Raw genomic sequence first — 13,223 nt, forward strand, 5'->3', positions numbered from 1 at the left:
TTTGATAGTTTTATCTCAAAACACGAAAGAACTCATGAAGTAATCAAATGACAATTATGAATTCTACCACAGGCACCTATTAATAATGAAACTTAAATACCAAAATTGCTACTAGCATAAAAGTTAATACAACAGAAATATTTAAAAGTTATCAGATCAAAACAGAAAATATCATGTATACCTTCTTCTCTCTCATCGTCACTCAGCTCTTGGCGTGGGTGGAAGAACATATCAGGTACCAGCTGTCTGAGAAGTAATTTGATCTGATGTTTCTCTTCTTTGTGAATACCTGTTTGTCTCTTCACATGATGGATGAGCAAATTTGCAGTGTCATCCAATATACATTTGTTTTTATAGGACAGAAGCAAATGAGGTCCTGTTGAATCATCTACTGTTGTCTCTTCTGCTTGTTCATGCCGCTAGAAGAACAAATTATTATCATCAATAACTTTTATAATCTAGGTTTAAAATATTGTCATCTATAAAAGGTTGAAAATATTTTTGGAAGTACTGTGTGCCCAACTTCTCACAAGGGAACCTCCCCATCGCACCCCCCTCAGATTTAGTTAAAAGTTGGCACTATGGATAGGCCTTGAAAAACTGAACACAGATTAATCGAGAAAACAGGAAGAAGTTGTGTGGAACTATGAAAAAAATAAGCAAAATATACAAACTGAGTAGTCCATGCGTATGATAGGCAACACCAATGCTAATGTTAGCTCAAGATCGCCGTGGTCCCATGGTTAGCGTGAGCAGCTGCGGAAAGAGAGGCCCGTGGTTCAAGTCTCCCTTGCAGCGAAAATTTTACTTTCTTTATTTTCGCAAAGTTATGATCTATCCGTTCGTGCATTGACGTCTCTGTTCACTGTAATAAGTTTAGTGTCTGTGTTTTGCGACCGCACCGCAAAACCGTGCGATTAGTAGACGAAAGGACGTACCTCTCCAATGGGAACCGAAAACATTTGATCGCAAGGTCATAGGTCAACTGTTTCCTCCACAGGAAAACACGTCTGATATATTCTATACGACACTGGTGATGGCATGTGCGTCACACGACAGGAATATGTTGTCCACCCACCTGACTTGTACACTTCACTAATGGGTAAAAAGATTCTTCTACTCTGCCCGATTTAGATTTTCTTGTGGGTGTGATAATCACTCCCAAAAAGTAATGAAAACATAAGAGTTTGTCACATAAACTGAAAATAAAAAATTAAAATCTTCACACGAGGGAAGATTTGAACCAAGGACCTCTGGTGCCAGAGCTGCTCACGCTAACCACGCGACCAGGGCTCTCCGGAACTCATCTCATTCTTGTTTGCCTATGACGCGCATGGACTACTCAGTTTGTACATTTTGCTTATTTTTTCATAGTTCCACACAACTTCTTCCTGTTTTCTCGATTGATCTGTGTTCAGTTTTTCAAGGTCTCCCACTGTGCCAACTTATAACTTAATCTGAGGGGGGTGCGATGGGGAGGTTCCCTTGTTAGTAATGACATAACACATGAAAATTAAAATGCGTCTCCTGAAAACAATCATTAAATAGTATATATGATTCACCAACAACTTCAAAGAGATGAATGTATGAATTAGTGAGAAAAAGAAACCAATTATAAATGATTTGTTTGCACTTCGCACACAATCGTGTTACGTATAACACATGCAACTATTAGGAGCTATAATCTGTTATATCAAACACACCTTAGGACACACATCACATCAATATTTCACCCTCTCTTCTGAAAATGTTCTACAGTCCAGTCCTATTTCCCTCACAAAAATTCCTTAGAAATATCCCACAACTGCACCAAAAAGGATCTATATTCACCCAAAAATAATATATATATTAGAGTTAAAAACCCATTCTTAATATTAGTAAAGTAATGAAATTACATAGGGGACATGCTGATGATTTCATTTTCAATTCACATATCCTAACATGACAATATTTTAAATCAACCATTTAAGTTAACAATATCATACACATTTGAAAGTTCAATGGTCAGCACAGCAGTATGCACTGTTTCTCTCTTTGGTCATGCACGCATCCATTTGGTGATATCTGAATTTTAAGTAGCATTTGTAGGCACTTGGTCCATGAAAAACTAGCCTGAATCACTGTCTTGCTGTCCTAAATAAGTGGAGCATCAAAATATAGCCCATCTTTTATCCCCCTGGATTTTTTTTATCAAATATGTCAAGAGCTAACTAGATTTGTTTCAACAAGTCTTCAATATCCTTTGTGACTGCAATACCTGTTCTAACCCTCAATGTGATAACTGGGCACTTACACCCAGATATTACTGATCACAAGCACAATCATCTAGTACAGGATTAGAACCTCTAACAATCTAGAGTGTAGTCACTTGCCATGGCACTCAGTTTTTTGTACACTTGAGATTAACGTTTATGTAAAGTTCAAAATAAAGGAAGATACATGTAACTGTACATACAATTATTTTCAACTACATGGACACCTATAGAGTAAAAGCACAGGCAACTGTGGAAGTGAATTAAATCAAATGTTTAGTAATTAAAAAAAAATACATATATTGCTTTGTGTGGAAAAATGGTAAAAAGTTGCACTGTATTTCACCTTAATGCTGGTTCCTTGAATATGTAAATGTGCATGAATTCAGTGACATAAAATTTTTCAGATGTCTGTGCAACCACACACGTTACCTTAGGTCCATCCTCCTTTTAATGTAACAAATTTCCTCTTAACACCTCTTTGAAAGAAGTCACTAGCCCATTGACGTTGATAAGGAATAGTGTAACACAGCCTGAGGAATGCTAGACCAGAGGAGAGCAACTTATCAACTCTAATCTGAAATGATTGCAAGGATATAAAATGATGAATAAAAATAAGTAGAGAACTTCAAAAGCCCCAGTCATAGCAGGTAAGAAAGATGTGCTGGCACTAAGTGGTGTCATATGCCTTTTGTATGTAAAAAAAGAGGGGGAGAGGGAGAGGGGGGAGGGGGAGAGACTCTGCAGTGTGATGTAGGCAAAAAACAGATATTGGTTTGCTATTTCCAATCTAACAAGACAGTCAGTTATGGATCAACTGGAAGCCACACTTATTGGAGGCAAAAGGCTCATGATCCAAGAACCTAGGTAACCATCAGGATACCAGCCCACGTGCAGTTGGTGAGGCATATTGGTCGGTAGCTGTCAGCGATGAGGAATGTGTTTTTGCAGGGGATGCTGTGATTTATGTCTAGCAAAGTCATCAGAAGATCAAGACCAATTGCAAAATGATTTAGACAAGATATCTGTATGGTGCAAAAAATGGAAGTTGACCCTAAATAACGAAAAGTGAGAGGTCATCCACATGAGTACTAAAAAAAATCCATTAAATTTTGGTTACATGATAAATCGCACACATCTAAAGGCTGCAAATTTAACTAAAGAGTTACAAATTACAATTATAAACAACTTAAACTGGACTGATCACATGGATAATCTTGTGGGAAAGGCAAACCAAGGGCTGCGTTTTATAGGCAGAACTTACAAGATGCAACAGGCCTACTAAAGAGATTGCCTACAATACGCTTGCCCGACGTCTGCTAGGGTACTGCTGTGCAGTATGGAATCCTTACCAGATCGGATTGTTGGAAATCATTGCAGAAGTTGAAAGAAGTGCAGCTCATTTTGTATTTTCATGAAACAGATGAGAGAGTGCACAGACATGATATATGAGTTGGGGTGGCAATCATTAAGACAAAGGCGTTTTTTGCTGTTTATTTATTTATCTTTTTATTTTGCGTATGGCAATACAGCGACAATATTTTATATATGTACAACAATATGTAAACGAAATGTATGAAACAAAACAATGTGTAAATAGTACACGTGTAAAAAACAAACAATAGCACAAAAGGATAAAGTACAAACACTCTAGACAAAATAACTACACGTTAAAAGCTTGGCCAGCCTGACTAGAAACTCATTCATATTTTTAAAGCTCAATATCTATATTGCACAGCCAATCCAAAGCAGATGGTTTCACATATCTAACCTCAGAGACAGGTCCGGCGTATCTTCTTAAGGGGCATTCCTCAATAATATGGCGGACGTTCTGTTCTGGTGCTCCACAGTAACAGGCTGGTGAGTCACATAGACCCCACTTGTATGTATATGCATTGCACCTTGCATGGCCCATTCTGATACGGTTTAATTTAGTCCAGGTACATCTCTTCAGGTCAAAGCCCGGTAATTCCAGAGTAGGATCTTGGATACCTTGTTTATTAATTCCAGAATCATTCCAAAAGTGCTGCCATTCCTCCTTGATGTCAGGTTGATGTTCTTGTGTATTAACTCATATAGGCTTCCGTGATTTCAAGCGGGTCGATGGTATTTCATTCAAAACATCATAGATTGGTAGATGCTGTGGGTAATCTGAGTCATGAATTTTTGACCACTCTCTTGCTGTTGCTTCTTGCCTTCTCAATTGTGGAGGTGGGATATTGCTTAGAGTATGCAGCCAAGGGACTGGGGTGGATTTAATAGTACCCGTTATTATCCACATACACTCGTTCAACTGGACGTTGGTTTTCTTTGTATGAGTGCTCAAATGTCAGACAGCAGAGCAATATTCGGCAACAGGATACACATCTACATCTACATCTACATCTACATCTACATTTATACTCCGCAAGCCACCCAACGGTGTGTGGCGGAGGGCACTTTACGTGCCACTGTCATTACCTCCCTTTCCTGTTCCAGTCGCGTATGGTTCGCAGGAAGAACGACTGTCTGAAAGCCTCAGTGCGCGCTCTAATCTCTCTAATTTTACATTCGTGATCTCCTCGGGAGGTATAAGTAGGGGGAAGCAATATATTCGATACCTCATCCAGAAACGCACCCTCTAGAAACCTGGCGAGCAAGCTACACCGCGATGCAGAGCGCCTCTCTTCCAGAGTCTGCCACTTGAGTTTGCTAAACATCTCTGTAACGCTATCACGGTTACCAAATAACCCTGTGATGAAATGCGCCGCTCTTCTTTGGATCTTCTCTATCTCCTCCGTCAACCCGATCTGGTACGGATCCCACACTGATGAGCAATACTCAAGTATAGGTCGAACGAGTGTTTTGTAAGCCACCTCCTTTGTTGCTGGACTACATTTTCTAAGCACTCTCCCAATGAATCTCAACCTGGTACCCGCCTTACCAACAATTAATTTTATATGATCATTCCACTTCAAATCGTTCCGCACGCATACTCCCAGATATTTTACAGAAGTAACTGCTACCAGTGTTTGTTCCGCTATCATATAATCATACAATAAAGGATCCTTCTTTCTATGTATTCGCAATACATTATATTTGTCTATGTTAAGGGACAGTTGCCACTCCCTGCACCAAGAGCCTATCCGCTGCAGATCTTCCTGCATTTCGCTACAATTTTCTAATGCTGCAACTTCTCTGTATACTACAGCATCATCCGCGAAAAGTCGCATGGAACTTCCGACACTATCTACTAGGTCATTTATATATATTGTGAAAATCAATGGTCCCATAACACTCCCGTGGCACGCCAGAGGTTACTTTAACGTCTGTAGACGTCTCTCCATTGATAACAACATGCTGTGTTCTGTTTGCTAAAAACTCTTCAATCCAGCCACACAGCTGGTCTGATATTCCATAGGCTCTTACTTTGTTTATCAGGCGACAGTGCGGAACTGTATCGAACGCCTTCCAGAAGTCAAGAAAAATAGCATCTACCTGGGAGCCTGTATCTAATATTTTCTGGGTCTCATGAACAAATAACGCGAGTTGGGTCTCACTCGATCGCTGTTTCCGGAATCCATGTTGATTCCTACATAGTAGATTCTGGGTTTCCAAAAACGACATGATACTCGAGCAAAAAACATGTTCTAAAATTCTACAACAGATGACGTCAGAGATATAGGTCTATAGTTTTGCGCATCTGCTCGACGACCCTTCTTGAAGACTGGGACTACCTGTGCTCTTTTCCAATCATTTGGAACCCTCCGTTCCTCTAGAGACTTGCGGTACACGGCTGTTAGAAGGGGGGCAAGTTCTTTCGCGTACTCTGTGTAGAATCGAATTGGTATCCTGTCAGGTCCAGTGGACTTTCCTCTGTTGAGTGATTCCAGTTGCTTTTCTATTCCTTGGACACTTATTTCGATGTCAGCCATTTTTTCGTTTGTGCGAGGATTTAGAGAAGGAACTGCAGTGCAGTCTTCCTCTGTGAAACAGCTTTGGAAAAAGGTGTTTAGTATTTCAGCTTTACGCGTGTCATCCTCTGTTTCAATGCCATCATCATCCCGGAGTGTCTGGATATGCTGTTTCGAGCCACTTACTGATTTAACGTAAGACCAGAACTTCCTAGGATTTTCTGTCAAGTCGGTACATAGAATTTTACTTTCGAATTCACTGAACGCTTCTCGCATAGCCCTCCTTACGCTAACTTTGACATCGCTTAGCTTCTGTTTGTCTGAGAGGTTTTGGCTGCGTTTAAACTTTGAGTGAAGCTCTCTTTGCTTTCGCAGTAGTTTCCTAACTTCGTTGTTGTACCACGGTGGGTTTTTCCCGTCCCTCACAGTTTTACTCAGCACGTGCCTGTCTAAAACGCATTTTACGATTGCCTTGAACTTTTTCCATAAACACTCAACATTGTCAGTGTCGGAACAGAAATTTTCGTTTTGATCTGTTAGGTGGTCTGAAATCTGCCTTCTATTACTCTTGCTAAACAGATAAACCTTCCTCCCTTTTTTTATATTCCTATTAACTTCCATATTCAGGGATGCTGCAACGGCCTTATGATCACTGATTCCCTGTTCTGCACTTACAGAGTCGAAAAGTTCGGGTCTGTTTGTTATCAGTAGGTCCAAGATGTTATCTCCACGAGTCGGTTCTCTGTTTAATTGCTCGAGGTAATTTTCGGATAGTGCACTCAGTATAATGTCACTCGATGCTGTGTCCCTACCACCCGTCCTAAACATCTGAGTGTCCCAGTCTATATCTGGTAAATTGAAATCTCCACCTAAGACTATAACATGCTGAGGAAATTTATGTGAAATGTATTCCAAATTTTCTCTTAGTTGTTCTGCCACTAACGCTGCTGAGTCGGGAGGTCGGTAAAAGGAGCCAATTATTAACCTACCTCGGTTGTTGAGTGTAACCTCCACCCATAATAATTCACAGGAACTATCCACTTCTACTTCACTACAGGATAAACTACTACTAACAGCGACGAACACTCCACCACCGGTTGCATGCAATCTATCCTTCCTAAACATCGTCTGTACCTTTGTAAAAATTTCGGCAGAATTTATCTCTGGCTTAAGCCAGCTTTCTGTACCTATAACGATTTCAGCTTCGGTGCTTTCTATCAGCGCTTGAAGTTCCGGTACTTTACCAACGCAGCTTCGACAGTTGACAATTACAATACCAATTGCTGCTTGGTCCCCGCATGTCCTGACTTTGCCCCACACCCGTTGAGGCTGTTGCCCTTTCTGTACTTGCCCAAGGCCATCTAACCTAAAAAACCGCCCAGCCCATGCCACACAACCCCTGCTACCCGTGTAGCCGCTTGTTGCGTGTAGTGGACTCCTGACCTATCCAGCGGAACCCGAAACCCCACCACCCTATGGCACAAGTCGAGGAATCTGCAGCCCACATGGTCGCAGAACTGTCTCAGCCTCTGATTCAGACCCTCCACTCGGCTCTGTACCAAAGGTCCGCAGTCAGTCCTGTCGACGATGCTGCAGATGGTGAGCTCTGCTTTCATCCCGCTAGCGAGACTGGCAGTCTTCACCAAATCAGATAGCCGCCGGAAGCCAGAGAGGATTTCCTCCGATCCATAGCGACACACATCATTGGTGCCGACATGAGCGACCACCTGCAGATGGGTGCACCCTGTACCCTTCATGGCATCCGGAAGGACCCTTTCCACATCTGGAATGACTCCCCCCGGTATGCACACGGAGTGCACATTGGTTTTCTTCCCCTCTCTTGCTGCCATTTCCCTAAGGGGCCCCATTACGCGCCTGACGTTGGAGCTCCCAACTACCAGTAAGCCCACCCTCTGCGACCGCCCGGATCTTGCAGACTGAGGGGCCACCTCTGGAACAGGACAAGCAGCCATGTCAGGCCTAAGATCAGTATCAGCCTGAGACAGAGCCTGAAACCGGTTCGTCAGACAAACTGGAGAGGCCATCCGTTCAGCCCTCCGGAATGTCTTTCGCCCCCTGCCACACCTTGAGACGACCTCCCACTCTACCACAGGTGAGGGATCAGCCTCAATGCGGGCAGTATCCCGGGCAACCACAGTCCTAGTCCGATCGGGGGATGCGTGGGACGAGCTGGCCGTCCCCGACAAACCCCCATCCGGACCCCCACAGTGATGCCCATTGGCAACAGCCTCAAGCTGTGTGACCGAAGCCAACACTGCCTGAAGCTGGGAGCGAAGGGATGCCAACTCAGCCTGCATCCGAACACAGCAGTTGCAGTCCCTATCCATGCTAAAAACTGTTTTGCAAAGAACGTCTGAACTAATCTACAGAGAGCGCAAACAAATCGACAAAATTTAAACAGTTATTAAAATACAAGATTGCCTAGTAAATGCAGTAATGCTGCTACTTGCGCACTGCTCGAAAGCGGAAGAAGACTACGCGATTTTACACTATTCAGGTACTAAAACGCGATGCTACAACTCTCAAATACTATAATACGCCCGAAATTTATGAATTAAACAATGCAAGTACCAAAAACACGCAAAGAAATTACGAATTAAACTATGTAACAAATGAGTGAGCTAGGAGTATACAACTTGCTGCTGCAGCTGCTTATCCAACGGCGGCAGGGAGCACACTGACTGTGACCAACCGACACTGGCCGTTCAAAACAAAAACAAAAGACAAACGACTACGCGAATTTACACTATTCAGGTACTAAAACGCGATGCTACAACTCTCAAATACTATAATACGCCCGAAATTTATGTATCAAACAATGCAAGTACCAAAAACACGCAAAGAAATTAAGAATTAAACTATGTAAGAAATGAGTGAGCTAGGAGTATACGACTTGCTGCTGCAGCTGCTTATCCAACGGCGGCAGGGCTATTGGGGCAGTACGTAAGGTGGCTGCTTGAGCTCCCCAAGTCGAGCCAGCCAATTTTCTCAGGATGTTGTTGCGACTCTTCAGCTTTTGGCTTACATTTTCTAGATGTTTTTGTAAGTCAGGGAGTGGTCTAGTGTTATGCCAAGGTATTTGGGGTTGAAGTTGTGTTTGACTCTTTGTTCACAGAAGTTCACATTCAGTCCCTGGTGGGCCATTTTATTGTTCAAGTGGAAAGCACACACCTCAGTCTTGGTTGGATTAGGACAGAGTCGCCATTTTTTATAATAGGAATTCAAGGACTCCAGATCTTCTGTGAGTACTTTCGCTCCTTCCTCAAATGTTTTAGTTTGTACAACTAGTGCCAAATCATCGGCGTAGCAAAATTTCCTGCTGACTGTATTTGGCAAGTCACTAATATACAAATTAAAAAGGGTTGGAGCCAACACAGATCCTTGAGGAAGGCCATTTTTTATTTTATACGATTTGCTGGTGTTGTGGCCTATGCTCACTTTGAAAGACCTGTTCGTCAGCATGTTGTTCATTAAGGCTGCCAGTTTTAAACTAGGTATGTGTCTCTTAAACTTAAGCATAAGACCCTGGAGCCACACAGTGTCACATGCCGATGACAGATCAACAAAAGCTACACTTGACTTCATCCTGTTCTGGAATCCACTTTCTATATATGATGTTAGGGCTAAAACTTGTTTGCAACAGCTGCGCTTGTTTCTGAAACCTGCCTGATATGGAGGGGTTATCCCATCCACGATGTCCTGAATTCTATTAAGTATTAGGCGTTCCAACAACATAAAGTATACACTCAAGAGGGCGATGGGGCGGTAGCTAGTTGGATCTTCTGGTAGCTTTCCAGGTTTAAGGATTGCTAATGTGTGGGCTATTTTAAATTGTGGTGGGGCTATTCCAGTGTTTAAAATGTTGGTGTAAAAGTTTCTTAGCCACGCTTTTCCATTAGGTCCGAGGTGTTTTATAAATTCTGGGAATATACCATCCAATACCGCCACTTTGCGTATTTTTAAGGTCTTTATCGCACCCTTGATTTCCTCTTCACTAAATGATGACGAAAGCAATGTATCGTCATTCAGAGTTTTATCAAGTTCTTGTAGTTCTTCTTTAGTTTCTGCTTCAGTTGTTGGATCACGAGGGGTTTTGTCAGCATGCACCTTTATGTGCAATGCCATCTCCGACGGTTTTATTTTAGGTTCCTGGTGGCGTGCTGAAGTGGAGTTACCAAATTTCCTCAATAATGACCAGGCTTTTCTGCTGGAATGTGTAAAATTCAGCTGGGACGTGAGTTCCTGCCACTTGTGTTTTCTGTGTGTGTTTAGTCCCTCTAATATTTGTCCACCGATTTCAGGGTTTCCTATCTCTTGGTATTTATCATAAAGTTTGTTAATATTAATGTCCCAGCAAGGAATATACTTTTGTCTAAGTCCGCGTGGTATATTCCTTTTGGCTGCAACGATGACGATTCCAGTGAATCGTTTATAGTTTTCTTGCTTTGGGGTAATCCAGCGCAAATTTTTCGCTGTGGTGAGATCTTTTCATGAAATTTCAGTCTCCAACACTCTCCTCCGAATGCAAAAATATTTGTTGACATCCACCTACATAGGGAGAAATGACGACTGTAATAGAATAAGAGACATCAGAGCTTGCGTAGAAAGTGCACGTATAGTGTTTCACAGCTGTGGGATCTGCGCGGTGTCTGTTTTTTTGGAGGAACAGACACAATGCATTCAAATAATTTAAGTATTCATTTTCACTGCACACTGTTAGAGAGTGGAACGGTAGAGAGATAGTGTGAAAGTGGTTCAATGAAGTTTCTGCCTGGTACTTAAGTGCGTAATGCAAAGTTGGTTGGTTGGTTGGTTGGTTTGTGAGATTGAAGGGACCAGACTGCGATGGTCATCGGTCCCATAATGCAAAGTGGTCATATAGATGTAGATGTACATAGAGTATTATGTTATCATATAACTATGATTGTATTTATTCTTCCTATATTTATTATTCATTATTTAATATTATTTGGAGTGACTGAATGTTGAGTATCAAAGTGGAACAGACTATTTCATCAACAAAACTACAATGCTGGATAAATTTAAATATTTATGCATCCCCAGGCACTTAAAAAAAAACTACAAGTTTCGAGAGAATAGTGATTCAGTGATGTAACACAGTTTTTGTACAAAGTTATTGTATAGATTGTTCAAGAAAGACAGTATGGAACATCAGGAGTGATTATTATTGAAATAGTAAATAATAAAGTAACTAGTTGTACCAAAAACATTAACAAATTTTAGTACTCAAAATAATTATGGTATTTAATAGAAATTTACATAATTCAAAGATAACTGTTAATTTTAAAAGAATTGGATAAGGAAACAATGTCACACATTTACTTCTTTATTGTTAAACTTACTGACACATTCAAGTTTTTGTAGACATATAACTTCTAATTATAATCTTGAAAAAGTATGAATTCTAATAATGCATTTAATATATTGTATTATTATGTTTTTTATGCAAGGACCATTGAAAGTCCAAGCAAGCCGGAAACAGTTATGGCAGGCGTTGTCACTATTTACATAAAGTGATTAGAATGTTTGTCATGGTGTTGCTGAGCAAATGTGCAGATGATTACTCATGTTGAAACAAAAAAATATATATTACCTGCTACATCTACATATCTACATCTACATCTACATTCATACTCCGCAAGCCACCCAACGGTGTGTGGCGGAGGGCACTTTACGTGCCACTGTCATTACCTCCCTTTCCTGTTCCAGTCGCGTATGGTTCGCGGGAAGAACGACTGTCTGAAAGCCTCCGTGCGCGCTCTAATCTCTCTAATTTTACATTCGTGATCTCCTCGGGAGGTATAAGTAGGGGGAAGCAATATACTCGATACCTCATCCAGAAACGCACCCTCTCGAAACCTGGCGAGCAAGCTACACCGCGATGCAGAGCGCCTCTCTTGCAGAGTCTGCCACTGGAGTTTATTAAACATTTCCGTAACGCTATCACGGTTACCAAATAACCCTGTGACGAAACGCGCCGCTCTTCTTTGGATCTTCTCTATCTCCTCCGTCAACCCGATCTGGTACGGATCCCACACTGATGAGCAATACTCAAGTATAGGTCGAACGAGTGTTTTGTAAGCCACCTCCTTTGTTGCTGGACTACATTTTCTAAGCACTCTCCCAATGAATCTCAACCTGGTACCCGCCTTACCAACAATTAATTTTATATGATCATTCCACTTCAAATCGTTCCGCACGCATACTCCCAGATATTTTACAGAAGTAACTGCTACCAGTGTTTGTTCCGCTATCATATAATCATACAATAAAGGATCCTTCTTTCTATGTATTCGCAATACATTACATTTGTCTACGTTAAGGGACAGTTGCCACTCCCTGCACCAAGTGCCTATCCGCTGCAGATCTTCCTGCATTTCGCTACAATTTTCTAATGCTGCAACTTCTCTGTATACTACAGCATCATCCGCGAAAAGCCGCATGGAACTTCCGACACTATCTACTAGGTCATTTATATATATTGTGAAAAGCAATGGTCCCATAACACTCCCCTGTGGCACGCCAGAGGTTACCTTAACGTCTGTAGACGTCTCTCCATTGATAACAACATGCTGTGTTCTGTTTGCTAAAAAATCTTCAATCCAGCCACACAGCTGGTCTGATATTCCGTAGGCTCTTACTTTGTTTATCAGGCGACAGTGCGGAACTGTATCGAACGCCTTCCGGAAGTCAAGAAAAATAGCATCTACCTGGGAGCCTGTATCTAATATTTTCTGGGTCTCATGAACAAATAACGCGAGTTGGGTCTCACACGATCGCTGTTTCCGGAATCCATGTTGATTCCTACATAGTAGATTCTGGGTTTCCAAAAACGACATGATACTCGAGCAAAAAACATGTTCTAAAATTCTACAACAGATCGACGTCAGAGATATAGGTCTATAGTTTTGCGCATCTGCTCGACGACCCTTCTTGAAGACTGGGACTACCTGCGCTCTTTTCCAATCATTTGGAACCCTCTGTTCCTCTAGAGACTTGCGGTACACGGCTGTTAGAAGGGGGGCAAGTTCTTTCG

At 41.7% G+C, this 13,223-nt stretch overlaps 1 protein-coding gene across 1 annotated transcript in view; it reads right to left on the minus strand.

Annotated features, from left to right (window-relative positions):
* LOC126248118 (paired amphipathic helix protein Sin3a-like) overlaps nucleotides 1–13,223 on the minus strand; it is a 306,715-nt gene that overhangs the window by 82,340 nt on the left and 211,152 nt on the right. The window contains exon 17 of the mRNA XM_049948797.1: nucleotides 182–419. Coding sequence (XP_049804754.1) covers nucleotides 182–419 — 238 coding nt within the window. The remainder of the gene's footprint in view (nucleotides 1–181; nucleotides 420–13,223) is intronic.

The sequence above is a fragment of the Schistocerca nitens genome, chromosome 3, assembly GCF_023898315.1.
Source record: "Schistocerca nitens isolate TAMUIC-IGC-003100 chromosome 3, iqSchNite1.1, whole genome shotgun sequence".
NCBI classification, from domain to species: domain Eukaryota; kingdom Metazoa; phylum Arthropoda; class Insecta; order Orthoptera; family Acrididae; genus Schistocerca; species Schistocerca nitens.